We start from the raw sequence: 19,470 nt of genomic DNA, 5'->3' as shown, positions 1-19,470 counted from the left end.
TACAACAGGGACGAATCATTCCCTCAGGACAATAAGCATTATTGTACCATAGATATGAATATTGTGACAGCTCATAACTAAGTTTGCTTTAGGTGTTGAACTCGCACAAATTTATTCTTAAAATTCTGTGTCCAGTTTCAACTAGATTTACATGATCTTTAATCAAGTTTCAAAGTTTCCCTGTTCATAATCAATGTCTTTTCTGAGACAATCAGCTGGTGTGTTTTGTTTTCTTAATATTGTTGCTAAGCATGTCGATAATAGAAACAAAACACAACTCATGGCTTCACTCAAACAGTCTCTGTCTCTCTGTTTTATGCACATAAATTTTCAATAGTCTTAGATTATAACATTAAAATTATTACAATTCAGAATCTTTAATCATTTACCAGCGTTCCAAATGTCAAAAGGTTGATCTCTTAAAACTCAGTTGGAACTATTTAAGACTAAGAAATTTTCTTGTAATTATTTTACCTTAACTGCTTAATTCCATTCAGCTGTGTTATCCAAACCATCTCACAGCCAGTTTTTATCTTTAGCCAACACCATCTCGAAAATGTCCTTCGTCATGAATAAGGACCTGCATCAGTAAAATACTATGAAAAATCAGACACATAGGTTAAAAATCATCTCAGCTTCACATTCAGGAATTCAGCATTCTTAAAAATCGGACCTTATATATCTAGTGCTGTTAAAGCAGCCAACCACATTGATATTGGTAAAATTTTAAGAAACTTTACTGTCTCCAATGGTTCTTGAAAGCCCATTGCCATTATCTTTTTACCAATCATCTCCTTCAGGGTCTCATACCCTGGCATAGTCCGTTGATGCTTGTCACAAGGACAGACATGTCCTCAATAAAGGCAGGATTCTCGTGATCAGGTCTGGACGGGGCCACTGAGGCAGACTACTGTAACTTCAAACAGTTCCCCTCTAAGGATGCTTTAGGCCGATAGAGCATCACCCCAGTCCAGCACCATCTTTCACCTTAAACATCCCCCTTTTCGGGTTGATGCCCCGGGGTTTACGAGGGGTCCCATGCCTTAGGTTGTTTTCCGCTTTGGCCAAGGGAAAATCTTACCCGTCTTAGGGAACCCCCCTTCGTGCCCACCGGTCAACTGCCACTCACACTGCAAGCTCCTGTGCAGGCTTCCTCCTTGATTCAGAATGTTCTGCTTGGGAAAGTGCAGTCAAGAACCATGAAAGCCATTGAGACTACCTACTAGAATTCAAACATTGAGACAGGTTAATCAAACACTTAAATCAACTGAATATCAAGCTGAGATTATTCAGGGAGTTTAGATATCACCCTGATCCATTCAGTGTCAGGGTCTGCTACCTCAGTATAGCCATCAGGCCCTGTATGTGATGGTGGAGACTAAGGATAAGACAAAAGTTACAAACAGTAATAAACCACTGAAGACAAGACAAGAAATTTCTAAACAGTAATAACAACTGTTCAAATTAATTATCTCTATAGCTCAGCGGGTATATTAGTGTTTTTCAAGATGCTTTAATAAAAGCATTTTCATTCATTCATTTCTCTGTTCACTTAATCCCTTTATTAATCTGGGGTCGCCACAGCGGAATGAACTGCCAACCTATCCAGCACGTTTTTATGCAGCGGATGCCCTTCCAGCTGCAACCCATCACTGGGAAAACAAACAAAAGCATTTTGCAATCTCTTATTTGTTAAATTTGATGTTTAATTACTAATACCTCTATGAGTGCATACAAATTGAAATGTAGAAACTTTGTATTCATTCTAACATTTCATTTGCATCTGTGTTTTGTGATTTCCAACTGAGCACTGTGCTTATCAATTGTTATGGAATAGGCAGATAGCAGCTCTTAGCTGACATCTAATGAGAGAGAAAGAGAGTTTTGAGCAATCTAGAACGAAAATGCATGTTTACTAAATTTAAACATACATTAAACATAACATTAACCTCAATAACATAATTTCATTGTTATATCTTTTTACTCAAGCCCATCCTAAAACATATAAAACAGAGTTGACATGCATTTTCAAAGTAATGCTGTTACAGTCAACAATAGTTTTAGATCTTTCAGGGGTTAACTGCATCCATCAAAGTATTATTTGAAACCCCCATTTATGTTACATATATATTATTAAAAATATATAAATCCAACCATGAAGCTGCTTGTTTGCACAGACTTACATGGCATATTTTTATACTTTTACAGCCAAAACCAGTCATGTTGAGGGCTAAACCAAGATAGCAGTGCAGTCACACAGAATCTTATCTTCTAAGACAAAACATAAGCTATTCTTTATTCCCATAATGTTACTGCCAGTTTCTGTGCTTGCGATTTTGCTACTCGACACTCAATATTTAGATTTTAGCTTTTCAATGACAATTAAATGCCAAAGGAATAAACATTTTTTTTCTTTAAATCAGTTCTAAAATCATTTTAAACCTGAGGTTTTAGCTGAGCCATTTACTGCATTCTGCTCTCATCTATTTATTTTTATATCTGAGTTCAACACCAAAAGCAACAAGAAATTGAGAGGGCACTCTTACCAACAGCGCTTGGCTTCTGCTTGATGAATCTGCAAACCATCCCAAGATGTGCAAACTGTCCAGACCGGTCCAATCCAGTTAGGGTCATAATTTTCTCGGGATTGCTCCTGGTGCATCATTGATCAATCAACCTCACCCTGATATTTCTAGGTATTTTGTCTGACTTTTGTGGCCACTACTATCTAATGGATCCCTATTATAATGTTATTTGTTATTTTTATTCAATTATTTCTTTCCCTAATAATCTGACCTACACTATTCTTATGGCATGCCTTTTTGTCTGTGATGTAGTTAGATAGCAGTGGTGGAACTAATTACAATCTCGGGTTAATTTAGTCCACTACTGAATAAAAACCAGTCCAAGTTTTATCCCCGAGAATGTGTTAAAACACACCCATCAACTGAGTATTTTAACTCTGGGTGAAAGAGGAGGTATACCTCTCAACTACTGTTACTCTTATCACTTATCACTTATAGGTGTACCACAAAAATGCACCAGCTCGCTAAGGGATTCCACACAAATCTACCACAAATTTCTGTGAATCCACCGGTGCCTTTCATTCACGTCTGAATGAGAAATCCACACTTTCATTCACGGCTGAATGAGAAATCCACACTTTCATTTACGTCTAAATGAGAACCAACAACATTCATTCACGTCTGAATGAGAACCAACAACGTTCCGTTACTACCCACCACTTCACAGACAATCCCTAGTCTTATAATTTTAGATCTTCCTACCTTCATTTTGTTGATTGATCTATGGTGTTACCAGTAAACAAGTGCCACGCATCCTCCACCAAAACTGTAGGAATAATTTACAGTTTAACCCAAAGAATGACCAGTCTGGTAGATGAAGAAGAGCCGGAGTCAGAGATTTTAAATAAATAAATTAAGTTTACTGAAGATAGTTTGCAGTTTCATTTGCAGAAGCCAGCTTCAACACTCGCAATGAGTTCCTAGGCCGCTCTGCTTACAGTTTCAACAATCGAACAATTATACTCTTTACACAAGTCCAGAAAGGGTGGGATCCAGGTAAACAGTTCTCATTGGTTACAACAAAATTAGACAATTCTAAATACATGCGTCAAAAAAAAACATAGTATCTACTTCCAGATATGGATGGCCTTAGTGTGTGCGTCAAAGAAAGCCTTGTATTTGTATCCAGATATAGATGGCGACCTGATGCCTAGAGGTGAGGTCGCCCTAAGTTATTAGGAGCTGATCTCCAACCTGTAAAAAGCTAAACCAGGAACACAATAGACACAAAAGACCATCTGTGTTAAAGACTCAAGGATGTTTCTTGTACGTTCAGCTGTGTTATCAGGCTGGTTCAAGACTGTTTCCATCAACAGTCTGCTGCAATATCTTGGCTACACACAGTCTGTCTCCACACAAAAAGGAATTACATTACTATTAATTATACTCAAAAACAGATCAATCAAACAGCTATAAAATTATAGGCAATATATCAGGACAATAAAACAGGTGTCTTCTTCTCCTCTGTATTGGACCTCTAATTATAAGACCAGATGGAGAGAGAGAGGTCTCCATGACCTATGACCTGGTTTGTGTGTCTCCTGAAAACCAAGTTAAAATAGACAGGCAAAAAGAGAAACAAGGACACAAAACATTCTTGCAGTAAGCAGTTTTAACTTATTCGTTAGTTAAAATCAATTCACAGTTAAATACTGAGAAACAGGATGATGAAAAGGATAAACGTTGGTCCATGATGAGACGGATTGGAAAGCAGAAATCCGAATCTTTCAGTAATATGGTTCTGTCATAACGTTTTGAATAAAAATTTGGATTTGGATAAGACATGTTTAGCAAAGTTTTGATTTTAAGGCATAATAAAGATCAAATGCAAGTACGAGTGGATTTACATTGAAAATTTCAAATGCATCAAGAAAACCATGTGCTAAGGAAATTTCAAACCATTTTGAACGCACAGACGAGCTTTTGTGCAAAAATGAAAGTGAAAAAGTGTTCAGTGAGACGTTCGGTGAGACGAGTGCACGTTGCAGCGTCATGTTATTGACCCATTCCGGACGCCATAGAGAACAGACTACACAGCAGATACAAAACACATCACAATGATCACATTTTCATGCACATCATTTTCTGATGACTTGTAATGCCTTCATTCATATTATACAGCAGTAATCAGCATTTTCCCAAACCAATATTTTATTTTCCCAGAATCCATTTAAATATTCTTGGATTAGTTGAAGTGTAGCTGCTGTGTCCATCAAAGATCTTATTCTTCATAATTACTTGTGTTTAAATAATCAATTGGATATTTCAAAACAATTATTTAAGACAAAGAAGAAATGAAGTTTTTGAAAGAAGCATCTTCTGCCAAACAAGCCACTGATTTGATCAGAATACAGTAAAAGTCTATTGTTTGAAAAATATTTTCACAATTTGAGGTAACTGATTACTGTGGTAATTTAAAACTTGTTTTTCTTTCTGCAATGCAAACTGACATTTCAGCAGGTATTACTAAGTTGTGCTGCTTAATATTTTAATGTAAACTTTGAAACAATTTTTTTTAATTTAAAAAAAATCAGGATTAATGTCAAACAGATTTTCTATATATATATATATACACACACACACACACACACACATATATATATATATATATATATATATATATATATATATATATATATATATATATATATATATATAATTTTAAAGATCTGCTAATTTAAATATATTTTCTGTAATTTTAGCACATTTTTTTAAAAAGATTTCACATATTTAGGAAAAATATATGAAGAGAGAGCTCAAACCAATCAGCCTCTTTCCCAGCAACTCTTCCTGCCTCTCCAGCTACAGTCCTGATCACATCACCACCAGGGGCGATTTTCATACTACTGTTGTAAAGAAACACTTGGACATGTGATTATGACATTTCAGGAACGTCTGGGACTGGGAAGTAATAAACATACATTTTTTTCCTGTGTTTGTAATTTTCCCTCTCTGTTATTTTAATGATATATTTTTAGTTTGTTAATCAGATTTGTCACATCACACTATTTTTTGTTTATTTTATTCGTTTTGTGGCTTTGCCACAACATATAGGCCTAGTTAATTATGAAGTATGAAGAATATTAGTTCAGTGTTTTTTTTTTTTAATGAAACGCAAACCATCCCAAAAGCAAACAAAAATCAATGGTAATATTCACTAACATGACCAGATTTCTGAAACCTGTGACGATTTTCAGTGGTCAACATTCGTCCTATAAAAAACGCCCGTTTATGCTTATTTTTTATTTTTTATTAATATAAGACCAGCATTTTATTGAATAATCATAATTTAGATATTTAGCTACTGCATTTAATAAAAACTCAATTATAAAAGCACAGAGTTCGTGCTGATTTCATTAATTGACTGCTGATATTAAATATTGTTTACATTTAAATGAGGCTCGTCATTCTGTCACTACAGCAACTTGAGTTGATCTTTAATATACACAGCTGGTTCTGACCCGATCGTCTCGCAACAAACTCTCGACAACTTTTGAAAAGTTTGATCAGTTTCTCTGCTTTGGAAAGTTGTTCTTGGGTCATCTTGATGGAGCAGCGTCGCTCAAGAAGAACCAGGGCTCTCCCCGCACACACGAGTCACTTCTGGCTACAGGGCGTCTCTACCGTTGAGCAGCTCGCAGCGGCGGTCAGGTCAGATCACACCTACAGCTGCATCTCTGACCCAGCGCTGAAGAAGCGACACCTGATGAACGCGGCGGCCCTCCCTGTCCTCCGTCCCGCAGCAGCAGCAGCAGCAGCATCAGTGTCTTCCTCAGTGAACGAGTGTCAGCAGGAGCAGCAGCTCTCCATCCACGGCAGAAGCGTGCAGGACTATCAGCACATCTTTCGCTCCGTCGTGGAGACCGGCTGCAGCCGCTACCGCTTCAAGCGAGGCCTGGGGATCAAGCAACGGCTGTGGGAGAAGCTCCACCGGCCTACGCTGCTGGAGACCGAGCTGCCTGATGGACGAGTCTTGATCACGGAGAGCAGGTCCAGCGGAAGCAGCAGCGCTCCTCAAATCCACGTGGACATCAGTGGAGAGCCACTACCCGAGGAGGAACCCCGAAGAAAGAAGCCCAGACACTGAGCCATCATAGTGTCCCATGAAAGATCAAGGGCACGTATGTACATACTGTATATAGTTATAGAGTAAGTCTTTACATTAAGTTTTCTTTTCATTCAAAGTTTTTATCACTCTGCTGAATGTTTTGATGGTTGCTGATGTGGCTCTTGGGTTCTGGTTGTCAGGTTGTTTTGGAAAGTTTTCTGTGTTTTTGACATGCGCTTTGCAGGGTTTTCTGAGCGGTCTCTTAGTGTTGCTGGTCAGTTGCTGGACTCCTCTGAGTGTTGGTCGGTCAGTGATAGGTTAGTATAGGGTAGGTTAGGTTAGGGTCCCTCACATGGTTTGCAGCTTGACGTGCTGTGAGGGCTTCTGTGCATCAGTGATGCTGAGAGCTTCACCACTGGTACTTCACAAGTACTGGCAGGGTCACCCATAGTGGACAGGTCTCAGCTGAGATGCCAGACCAAGACAAACCACCTAATTGTGGAAACCTGATTGTGGCTTGATGTTCCAGGGAATAGATCACAGTCTTAGCACAATTGCCTGCATGGGAGAACTTCAAAAAGGTTTTGTATGTGTAAGGAACAAATGCACCAGTGGGACCATGTTAATAACTTAGAGGAATAAATTACCTAAAAGATTTTCTCGGTCCGGCTTATTTTAATAATAATAATAATAATTCCTTACATTTATATAGCGCTATTCTGGGCACTCAAAGCGCTTTACACAATGGGGGGGATGTCCTCATCCACCACCAGTGTGCAGCATCCCCCTGGATGACAGCCATTTTGCACCAGACCGCACACCAGCTGATTGGTGGAGAGGAGACAGTGATGAAGCCAATTGAATATGGAGATGGTTAGGAGGCCATGAGTGACAGAGGCCAGTGGGCAGATTTGGCCAGGATGCCGGGGTTAAACTCTTATTCTTTTCGAAGGACATCCTGGAATTTTTAACGACCACAGAGAGTCGGGACCTCGGTTTATCGTCTCATCCGAAAGATGGAATTTTAGCTCCTATCCTAGGTTAACACACTTAAACCGACTAATTAAAGCGTTATTAGGCTTACCAGAGCGTTATTAGGGTTTAAGGTGTCCACTCTAGACAGGTGTAGGCTTACATAGGTGGTCCTCTTGGACTGGGTTTGTTTGGACACCTCATGCCCTAAAGGGTTGTTGTTGCTAGATTGGATATGGCTGAAAGTTAACAAGAATTATTTGTATTATTTATTAAATTTCCCATTTATTGTATTTTATTAACATCTACACCCACCTCAACCCTAAACCCAACCGTCACAGCACTTTAGTTGTACCGAGTATTATTTATGCTATCTATTAAATTACCCAATACATTGCATTTTGTAATGCCTACCCCCACCCCAATCCTAACCATCACAGTAGTTAAAATATTAATTGTTGTTAAATTTGGAAGAAATCGGCACTAGGGGGCGCTTTAATACCTCATATGATGTTCAATGTATAAATAAAATAATTAATACATCATTTTTATTATATATTAGATGTCCTCTTTCAAACAACACTACATCCGAACTTCTTTAATTATTTGTCATTAAAAAAAATTCTGTGCTGTACAAATCTCTAACAATCACAAATATTGCTTATTATTAATTAAAGATTGCTAAATATTAATTGACATTTATTTTTGTTTAAATGTCTGAAAGTGTTTTACAAATAAACCCCAATGTAAAGTAAACCCTGTGAATTGCTGTTTGCAACTTGCATTTAGTTTGGTGTGGTTATGGCTTGTGTTTTCAGAGGTAAATATTACTTCACGCGGGTGGAGGTGAACAATGCTGTTGTCTCATAAATGACAGTAGTCTGTGGTTTAGATCTAGGCTATTGAAAAAGTCACAGAAACCAAAGCCACGTTTCATTCATAGCAGAACAGCACAGCTTTATTTAAAATTGACAGAGGTGTTAACGAGATCAGATCTTATTCCACAAAAAAGGTGGACCTGAAGACACATGACAAATGACTTCTAGCTGTGTGACACCTTATCATGATACCTAATTCATTCCCTAAATGACCATATAAATGTATTGGTAACCCATTAAATTACTGACTAAAATCAATCTGAAATAAAATGATTTTTAATACACATCAACAAACAGCATTCATAAAACAAAACTGAAACGACTCCTCTGTTTACTAGCACGCTCCGCAAGTTATTCTCACAGCTTATTGCCCGTATACCTCGGGATCGTCTCAAAACCGCTACTTTTAAGATGGTCAGCCGACCTCAATCAAGCCCAAAACAAAGAACACGGAAAAAACGGAGTAGGCACTTCTGTTTTTTTCCACTTTTTCAGGGGCTTTGTGGGCAATAATCTGCATCTCCACAATATTTGCCATCCCAGTGCTCAATCATTCACTTTGTTGATTAGTGGGTGCTTGAATATTTTTTGTTGCTTTTAATAACACATATTGAGACTGGTGTTGTTTGACTTCCGCATTCAGACAACTAAATGTGTAATGATATTTTGCAATTAATCATGAAGCAAAATGATTTTGGATCAGTCTGATTGGTGCAAATATATGTAATAATTTGTTGACTCTCAAACAGTAGTTTACACAAAGCTAAAAGAAGATTAAGAAGGCATCGTAGAGCTCGCTGTTGTTTTGTGAACATCAACACTGAACTTTGAGGTCAATGCTGTGGGGAGAAGTAAATGGGATAGGGAAGACAACATTGACTTTCTTCAATACTTTTTGGGTCATAGATGAATGACGAGCTGCGCAAAGGGAGACCAGTTCAAACAAAGGTAATAAATAAAGCTGAAATAAAACATATGAAGTTCTGCTTCGGTGTTCCTTTGTGTTATAAATTTAGTAGATGTGGCTCATAGATGAATAACTGAAGGGTTAGTTTAAGTTTAAGGTGCTGACTTTCTTCCAGTGTTAGAGTTGAGATTAAATGGGAGAGCCCAGACCATATGGATACTCAGTGTAGATTTCGCTTGAAGACTTCTGAATGTTAAAAGGGGCATTACGGACCCTTCCAGGGGCTGAGAATGGGAAGGTTTGTTGGTTAATAATAACTCTTCAGTCCATTCTGTGTTCCTTTATCTCTTTTCCAATCCTTTATCTCTACATGGTGCTTGCATAATGAGGATGAACTGAGGTGGAAATTCTTGTTGACTTGAAAGTAATACAGAATCCATATTTACTGCCAGACATGACAGAGTCCATCGTCCGTTCGCTTTTAGCCCCGTCCACCAGAAGTCTTCCTTGAAAAATCTCTTTGTGGCACGAGTGAGGCGTTTTCCTCGAGCTCTTCCTGGTATTCCTTTCTCTTTCTTTCTCTTTCCATATCCGTCTTGGGAGGTGAAAGGGTGAAGGGTGGGATTTTAGGGAGGAGAAGGTGTCGTGGTCTCCCATGATGGAGTGTTGACAGGCCTTTAGCTCCCACAGCAGCTTCGAGTGGACTGTGCGTCTGGGTCCTGCAGGTTCACGCCCCTGTGTCGCGCAGCATGCGTAGGGTTTTGGGTGTCTGTTTTTGGCATTTTTTTGCTATTGAGAAATAAACAAGAGTTGAAAAGTCAAGAGGCTGAGTTACATTCATTTATGCCATGAAAATGAAAGTCATCTCTTTAATAATTCAGTTTATTTTATCTAAAATGGACTGGAAATTTGCTTTCAAGCTTTGCCGCCATCCAGTAACAACTGAAAGGAATAAAAAAGTACCTGTCCTACATTTGTTTGTTACTTTCTGATAGTTTTACTTTTAATTCAGAAGAAAAATTTAACACAACTTTCATTTCATTGCAGTTATAAAGGGTTATGTTACAAGCATAATAAAAATATTAGCTGCCCCAAAATGTGTGTGTGTCATTTCAGCTTAAAACACCCCACTCATCATTTAATTATTTGTGCTGGGGATGTCCAGGAAGCAAACAAAAACCTTTGCAAATGAGAATCTTTCCAGATCAGAAAAGTAAATATTACAGCTTGTGCCCAAACAACGGCAACCTCCCGCTCTCCGTCATGAAGCAAATACAGAAGTAACTGAAAATGCAGTTCAATAAAATTCTGGCAGTCCTGGCTCCATATGGAGCAAATTTCTATTGAGCCCACTGTTAAAATGGCCAACTTTACAGCAGAAAAGAAGGTGTTTACAGCCTGGTACAAAGAACGATTTTGGTCCATAAAGGTGGTCCCGCTCCCCATCTCCATGCTCATCTACTCCCAGAACCTGCTACTCTCTACCTACACGTTGTCAGGTGATGTTTCAAAACCTCAACACTCGCATACAGAACAGCCTCAGCGTCTGCACCTCTTACCGGCACTAGCTGCAAGTCTACACCCCCTCTGTCCAGAAGTGAGCACAACCTCGTGGTACCATCCCAGCAAGCATTTTTTTTGGGGCGTTTAAAGGTACCAACTGACGATCAAAAGTAAAAATGACTAGTTTTATCTCATCCCAGCAGGGAAACCACCAACAATAAAGAATGAGTTACTATCTGGTGTCATGGCTTTGCAATTAAAACAAGTTTAGTTATAATGGAGGTCATTGGGGGCAAAAACAGCCACTTGAACAATACATAAGGGTTAAAAGTCTAACAGACGGCTTGGTTAAAACGAGGCTAAAATCTAGGCTGTCAGTAAGTGTGCACCCCTAACCCCGCCTCTCACAGTGACCTCACTAGCTCCATTGAGTGCATTGTGTCTCAGATTGCATGCAAGTCTGCAGCCAGATACTACTGGAAGCTAGTCATCAAATACACAAGAACGAATGACTACACGTGTCAATCTGTCTATTGATCCATCTAATCTGTCTAGTCAGTCTTTTATTATCTTTTATATGCGAAAATATTCATTCATAAAAATATGTATATATGAACACTGGGTCAAATAGGGTCCACGTGTTTTAAATCTAATAACAAAAATAACCCAATGTTGGTTTTGTCCATATTTAAATGAATGTGTGTAAATGCACGCTTTGATCAAACCTTTTATTCCCCTTGATGATATGGTGCTTTTTTTCCTCAACGTCCTCCAAAGTTTCGATGTTTGGCCGTGTCTGCCATATCTGTTTTGTTTAAAGAAATAAAAATAAAAAAAAAGAATGCATCGGTTCCTGCATGTAGAATTCAGAAATCTCATGGCATTGAAAGAAAACTGGCAGCAGTTGAGTGCCGAGGTCAAAGGTCAGATGAGCAGGCATCACACCTGATCCAAACCTGGGGTAACTGTACAGTAAAAAAAACAACAAGATTAAGAAATATTGCTTTAATTTGGGAGAAAAAAAACTCTTCCGTGTTAAAATTTGATGTTCCTCCAGCGTTCTTACTTCAGTCTTTAACGTCAGGTGATCCTTCAAATGTCAGTGTAAAGTGTTGAGTATACCATTAGTGTTCAGTCGTGTTTTTCATAGTTACCAGTGCTGATGGAGTTTTTTTAGAGCGTCATATTCTGCTGGAAACGTTTCATTTGAATGGTAATATGCCATAAGCTGAGGTGTATGAGTAATTTCACAAGTTGACCATAGTCTAGACCGATGACATGCTCATCTACTCCCAGAACCTGGGAGAACGAAATGTTGCAGCTCGTCCGGTCTTCAATGATGAGCCCAAGGCTTAAGAGAACTGAGAGGCAGGACAAGATGGCGGGCTGGACTTGGTTAACTTTAGATTTTACACAAATCTCATTATTTTGTTTTTCACCTAAAATAGTAATTAAAACATCCAAGATGTGTTTTGCCTCATCAAAATGTGGAATTTGATCAGCAAACTACTCGTTCTAGGACAACTATGCCTTCGGCTAAATGACTTGGCTTCAAGTACGATGCCAGACGATTCAGAAATAAAAGGTACTGACTGCACAAACAGATAAACGACATGATGCATCTCATTTCACCACAACTAAAGGCAGCGACAAAAAAAAAAGTCAAGCTCTTACGATGATGACATTTATCATGCAACCCTTTAGTAAGCCTACATAGTATTTAAGCTTTATATATATATATATATATATATATATATATATATATATATATATATATATATATATATATATATATATATATATATATATATATATATATATATATATACATATCCATGGTCTACTGTAAAGTAATATGGTTCTGTCATAACGTTTTGAATAAAAATTTGGATTTGGATAAGACATCTTTAGCATAGTTTTAATTTTAAGGCATAATAAAGATCAAATGCAAGTACGAGTGGATTTACATTGAAAATTTCAAATGCATCAATTAAAACCATGTGCTAAGGAAATTTCAAACCATTTTGAACGCACAGAGACGAGCTTTTGTGCAAAAATGAACTTAAAGGTGCCTTTAAAAAGTGTCAGTACTATTAAAACCAAAAAAGCAAACCCCCAATAGGTGGCAGCAAGAGGCCGCTTTATTTGAGTAAAGCATTGAGCGATTCATTCAGCCAAAGAAGCGAATAGGATGAACGGACAGTTGAATCAATCACTGAATCATCGACTCACCCGAGTCTTCTTTGCGAAGGCCTGAATCGTTCGTGTAGGGAAAGGTCGCTGTGTATTATTCAGAGATGGCCAGCTGTTCTGCTGTTTATTTTATTATAATTATCACAATGATTTTACTACTACTACCATCAATAAAATTATTAATAATTATAATAATAATAATATTGCCGGAAGTTCTTCAGCGCATGCGTCACGTGTTCATCATCAGCATCCATGACAACGGTTCTGTGGGTGTTGTTTGAATCTCGCTGTGTCGATTGGCATCTGATCTCTGCGTCCTTCGTGACAATTTTTCCGGATTATCGACATTATTGATCGCTGGATACGTCGATTGATCGCCTGCTGTTCCCATCATTCAGGTTTGACCCTTTTTATTACGCTGTGCTTTGTGTTTGTGTTCAGTATGTCTTGTGTTCACTACAGGTTCCAGAGTCGACTCGCCTACGACTCGCTCCGGTTTGAAGGCCTCAACATCACCGCGGGAGAGCTGAAGCGGCAGATCATGAGGAGCAAGAGGCTGAAGTTCTGCCAGCTGAAGATCAGCAACGCCCAAACTGATGAAGGTGAGTTGAGGAAAAGACACTTCAACTGTTCTACACTAACATTAGATGCGTTATATCAGACACTTCTGGAAGCTGTAAGGTGGTGCTGATGCTGACACGTAGTGATGTTTTGACTGTTTTAAAAGGCTAATGGCTCTCAAAGTATACCGTGCTCAATAATTATTTGCTGATTCTGATTTTATTTTGCTGTCAGAATACACAGATGATGCTCTCATCCCGAAAAACACGTCGGTCATCATCAGACGGATCCCTGCGGCGGGACTGAAGTCCTCAAACAGAAGATTTGTTGGGTAAGTGCTGTGAAATGAGCACAAGCGTCCTCTGTTAGATGTTATATGAAGACTCCTGGTCTGTCCCTGGTGTTTTAGTCACACATGCTCCTTTGTTTTGCAGACATCAAGCTGGACGATGGGGTGAACCTTCACCAAGAGGTGATCCTTCACTCCTCTCACTGGAGCAGTTGTTGAAGGTATTGAACAAATGAATAGCAGAATAGCAAAACGCAATGTAAAGCACACAATACACACACACACACACACTCACACACACACACTCAGCTTCTTAGGGAGATTTGAGGGTGTTTGAAGGGTTGAGGGTGAAAAAGATTTAAATGTGCAAATGCCTGTGAAACAGACTGAGAATCTGGCTGAGGCAAAGGCGTCAGAGGAGGACAAGCTGAAAGCGGTGATGTACCAGTCCAGCCTGTGCTACTACTCCAGCAGGTGAGCGTTCAGACACTGACAGGTTTGCTTTGTGAGAAATGTCTGAACTGATTCTCATGGTTCTGATATTCACTAGTGAGGCCATGAAGCTACTTGGGATCCCGGGACACCACATTAGGCACTGCCCCACTAATGTGGTAACTGGGTTTTCCAAGCTCACGGTTGCTGTGAACTTGAGCTCTTGTCCTCATCAGTCAGATTGTTTGCTCAGAGTTTGACTGTCACTCCTCAATTCACAGGGCAGCGGCTCTGCTCCGCACAAGCGCATCCGGAGGAGCACAGGGATTCCCCGCAGCTTCCTGTTGGAGGTGGATGACCCAGACCGAAAGGGAGTCATGATAGACGGCAGCGGCAGATACGTCATTCCCATCATAGACGCGTGAGTAAACTGTACTTGGCATAGCCGCATGTTCTAGTGTTTGTCCAAATCTCACATGATGTCTGCTTGTGTGTGTTTGCGCTCGATCTGTTCAGTGAGGCCTATGCTGCTGAGAAGAGAAAGAGGCCGTCCTTCTCCTGCCAGACCGAGCCTTTGCCCTCCTCGTCCTCAGCAGGTGCGGCATCTTCGGTCCGGGACGCCGGAGGGAAACGGTCCCGCTCCCCATCTCCACCAGAGATGCGCGGCGACCAGAAGAGACCACGTCGCTGAGAGATCTTCATCCAAGAGACCTGGAGCCAACGTGTAAATATTGTACATAGTTTCTTAATAAAAGATAATAAAGATTATAGCTGCATGAACTGTGTGGACTGGTTAACCTTCACTCCAGCAGTGCAACACACACTAATTAATTCATTAACACAAGATTAAGAAATATTGCTTTAATTTGGGAGTAAAAAAAACTCTTCCGTGTTAAAATTTGATGTTCCTCCAGCGTTCTTACTTCAGTCTTTAACGTCAGGTGATCCTTCAAATGTCAGTGTAAATTGTTGAGTATACCATTAGTGTTCAGTCGTGTTTTTCATAGTTACCAGTGCTGATGGAGTTTTTTTAGAGCGTCATATTCTGCTGGAAACGTTTCATTTGAATGGTAATATGCCATAAGCTGAGGTGTATGAGTAACTTCACAAGTTGACCAAAGTCTAGACCGATGACATGCTCATCTACTCCCAGAACCTGGGAGAACGAAATGTTGCAGCTCGTCCGGTCTTCAATGATGAGCCCAAGGCTTAAGAGAACTGAGAGGCAGGACAAGATGGCGGGCTGGACTTGGTTAACTTTAGATTTTACACAAATCTCATTATTTTGTTTTTCACCTAAAATAGTAATTAAAACATCCAAGATGTGTTTTGCCTCATCAAAATGTGGAATTTGATCAGCAAACTACTCGTTCTAGGACAACTATGCCTTCGGCTAAATGACTTGGCTTCAAGTACGATGCCAGACGATTCAGAAATAAAAGGTACTGACTGCACAAACAGATAAACGACATGATGCATCTCATTTCACCACAACTAAAGGCAGCGACAAAAAAAAAGTCAAGCTCTCACAATGATGACATTTCTCATGCAACCCTTTAGTAAGCCTGCATAGTATTTATGCTTTATATATATATATATATATATAAATATACATATCCATGGTCTACTGTAAAGTAATATGGTTCTGTCATAACGTTTTGAATAAAAATTTGGATTTGGATAAGACATCTTTAGCATAGTTTTGATTTTAAGGCATAATAAAGATCAAATGCAAGTACGAGTGGATTTACATTGAAAATTTCATATGCATCAAGAAAACCATGTGCTAAGGAAATTTCAAACCATTTTGAACGCACAGAGACGAGCTTTTGTGCAAAAATGAACTTAAAGGTGCCTTTAAAAAGTGTTCGGTGAGACGAGTGCATGTTGCAGCGTCATGTTATTGACCCATTCCGGACGCCATAGAGAACAGACTACACAGCAGATACAAAACACATCACAATGATCACATTTTCATGCACATCATTTTCTGATGACTTGTAATGCCTTCATTCATATTACAGTAATCAGCATTTTCCCAAACCAATATTTTATTTTCCCAGAATCCATTTAAATATTCTTGGATTAGTTGAAGTGTAGCTGCTGTGTCCATCAAAGATCTTATTCTTCATAATTACTTGTGTTTAAATAATCAATTGGATATTTCAAAACAATTATTTAAGACAAAGAAGAAATGAAGTTTTTGAAAGAAGCATCTTCTGCCAAACAAGCCACTGATTTGATCAGAATACAGTAAAAGTCTATTGTTTGAAAAATATTTTCACAATTTGAGGTAACTGATTACTGTGGTAATTTAAAACTTGTTTTTCTTTCTGCAATGCAAACTGACATTTCAGCAGGTATTACTAAGTTGTGCTGCTTAATATTTTAATGTAAACTTTGAAACATTTTTTTTAATTAAAAAAAATCAGGATTAATGTCAAACAGATTTTTTATATATACACACACACACACACACACACACACACACACACACACACACACACACACATATATATATATATATATATATATATATATATATATATATATATATATATATATATATATATATATATATATATATATATATAATATTAAAGATCTGCTAATTTAAATATATTTTCTGTAACTTTAGCACATTTTTTAAATAAGATTTCACATATTTAGGAAAAATATATGAATCAATCAACTTTTACTCATAAACGTTTGACCAAGTGTGCAAAACCTCTTTAATTATAAAATTAAGAACATTTACCATGTTGAGAAATTGGCTTAATTGTTTCATCACAGTCAGATTTGTGCAATCTTCATTTGAATTCTGTGGTCCCAATAGTCAGTATTTTGCACATAAACTAATTTGTATATTGAATTAATTTCTGCTTCTTTCAGGAGAGGAAAGCACAGAGAGCTCAAACCAATCAGCCTCTTTCCCAGCAACACTTCCTGCCTCTCCAGCTACAGTCCTGATCACATCACCAGCAGGGGCGATTTTCATACTACTGTTGTAAAGAAACACTTGGACATGTGATTATGACATTTCAGGAACGTCTGGGACTGGGAAGTAAAAAACATAAATGTTTTTCCTGTGTTTGTAATTTTCCCTCTCTGTTATTTTAATGATATATTTTTAGTTTGTTAATCAGATTTGTAACATCACACTATTTTTTGTTTATTTTATTCGTTTTGTGGCTTTGCCATTCAATTTTAAATACAAATCTGTAAACTACAGTTCAAACATTGATATGATCCTGGAGTCAGTTTTTATTATAAAAAGTTTATTTCATATTCATTTAATGTTGAAGATATGCACAGCTTTTTAAATAAACTTGAAATATTGCATCCTATTTTCCTCTATACACAGTATATATGTGTATAAATGAGCCTTACCACAGTCAATAAGACGAGCTCTGTACAACAATATCTTTTGGTCTAGATTAAAGACTTTTATGTTTTCAAATACATTTTTTACTATTTAGTTTCTGTTTTCCTTTCTGTTTATTTGTTGGAGAGCACATTGGTCAATGAAAGTGGTTAATATTTTGTGATAGCCTAAAAGTAAACCATTAAATAAAATGTAAATAAATAAAATTGCCATAGTCAAATAAACCAATATGTTTTAGGGCACGCATATTTACATATTTTTTATTTGGCATGGTTGTTTTAAGTTTCTTAAAGCTATTTTAATAATAATAAATAAAAACCTTCACTCAGAATGAATGATTAGCACTTCCCTGACCTAATAAGCTAATAGCTAATCAAAATAAACTGTAGTATATTTAGCTTTTTTAATCTTATTAATGCTGGTTGTCGTTGTATCTGATACTGGTTTATATTTTTGATTTTTTTTTTTTTTTGGAATGTATTTTGGTTTATTGTATTGCTTATAGCATTATTATGATTCATAATTTTAATAATACTATAAAAATAATAAATCACCCAGTCAGTGCAGGAAAATTATGAAAATTTAAGTATACAAAGCATCAAAAGAACAATGTCATTGCTAAAGTCCCGGTTGGTCTGATATAGGCCTAGTTAATTATGAAGTAAATATAGAAACGAGAATATTAGTTCAGTGTTTTTTTTTTAATGAAACGCAAACCATCCCAAAAGCAACCAAAAATAAATGGTAATATTCACTAACATGACCAGATTTCTGAAACCTGTGACGATTTTCAGTGGTCAACATTCGTCCTATATAAAACGCCCATTTATGCTTATTTTTTTATTTTTTATTAATATAAGACCAGCATTTTATTGAATAATCATAATTTAGATATTAAGCTACTGCATTTAATAAAAACTCAATTATAAAAGCACAGAGTTCGTGCTGATTTCATTAATTGACTGCTGATATTAAATATTGTTTACATTTAAATGAGGCTCGTCATTCTGTCACTACAGCAACTTGAGTTGATCTTTAATATACACAGCTGGTTCTGACCCGATCGTCTCGCAACAAACTCTCGACAACTTTTGAAAAGTTTGATCAGTTTCTCTGCTTTGGAAAGTTGTTCTTGGGTCATCTTGATGGAGCAGCGTCGCTCAAGAAGAACCAGGGCTCTCCCCGCACACACGAGTCACTTCTGGCTACAGGGCGTCTCTACCGTTGAGCAGCTCGCAGCGGCGGTCAGGTCAGATCACACCTACAGCTGCATCTCTGACCCAGCGCTGAAGAAGCGACACCTGATGAACGCGGCGGCCCTCCCTGTCCTCCGTCCCGCAGCAGCAGCAGCAGCATCAGTGTCTTCCTCAGTGAACGAGTGTCAGCAGGAGCAGCAGCTCTCCATCCACGGCAGAAGCGTGCAGGACTATCAGCACATCTTTCGCTCCGTCGTGGAGACCGGCTGCAGCCGCTACCGCTTCAAGCGAGGCCTGGGGATCAAGCAACGGCTGTGGGAGAAGCTCCACCGGCCTACGCTGCTGGAGACCGAGCTGCCTGATGGACGAGTCTTGATCACGGAGAGCAGGTCCAGCGGAAGCAGCAGCGCTCCTCAAATCCACGTGGACATCAGTGGAGAGCCACTACCCGAGGAGGAACCCCGAAGAAAGAAGCCCAGACACTGAGCCATCATAGTGTCCCATGAAAGATCAAGGGCACG

At 38.4% G+C, this 19,470-nt stretch overlaps 2 protein-coding genes across 7 annotated transcripts in view; both read left to right on the top strand.

Moving 5' to 3' along the window:
- The first annotated feature begins 6,227 nt into the window (after positions 1-6,227).
- Positions 6,228-19,470, top strand: part of LOC137490684 (uncharacterized) — a 19,791-nt gene continuing 6,548 nt past the window's right edge. For 3 of the 5 annotated variants that reach the window (XM_087268033.1, XM_088651108.1, XM_087268031.1), the window contains exon 1: positions 18,994-19,469. In XM_087268033.1, the coding sequence (XP_087124159.1) occupies positions 19,452-19,469 (18 nt within the window). In that variant the 5' untranslated portion in view covers positions 18,994-19,451. Of the gene's footprint in view, positions 6,707-18,993; position 19,470 lie in introns of those variants that run through there. The other 2 variants (XM_087268034.1, XM_087268032.1) reach the window with 1 other exon arrangement.
- si:rp71-45g20.11 lies at positions 13,359-15,144 on the top strand. Of its 2 annotated transcripts, XM_087268002.1 has the most exons (7): positions 13,359-13,688; positions 13,882-13,978; positions 14,082-14,157; positions 14,322-14,410; positions 14,487-14,547; positions 14,650-14,789; positions 14,885-15,144. In XM_087268002.1, exons 1-7 carry the CDS (start codon positions 13,529-13,531, stop codon positions 15,057-15,059), a joined length of 798 nt encoding a protein of 265 aa, XP_087124128.1. In that variant the 5' UTR covers positions 13,359-13,528; the 3' UTR covers positions 15,060-15,144. The 2 variants fall into 2 exon arrangements, with proteins under 2 accessions (XP_087124128.1, XP_087124129.1); XM_087268003.1 differs by lacking the exon at positions 14,487-14,547.

This window comes from Danio rerio, chromosome 9, assembly GCF_052040795.2.
Source record: "Danio rerio strain M-AB ecotype USA chromosome 9, GRCz13ab, whole genome shotgun sequence".
Taxonomy (NCBI): domain Eukaryota; kingdom Metazoa; phylum Chordata; class Actinopteri; order Cypriniformes; family Danionidae; genus Danio; species Danio rerio.
This window is presented reverse-complemented; position numbering and strand designations above follow the sequence as displayed.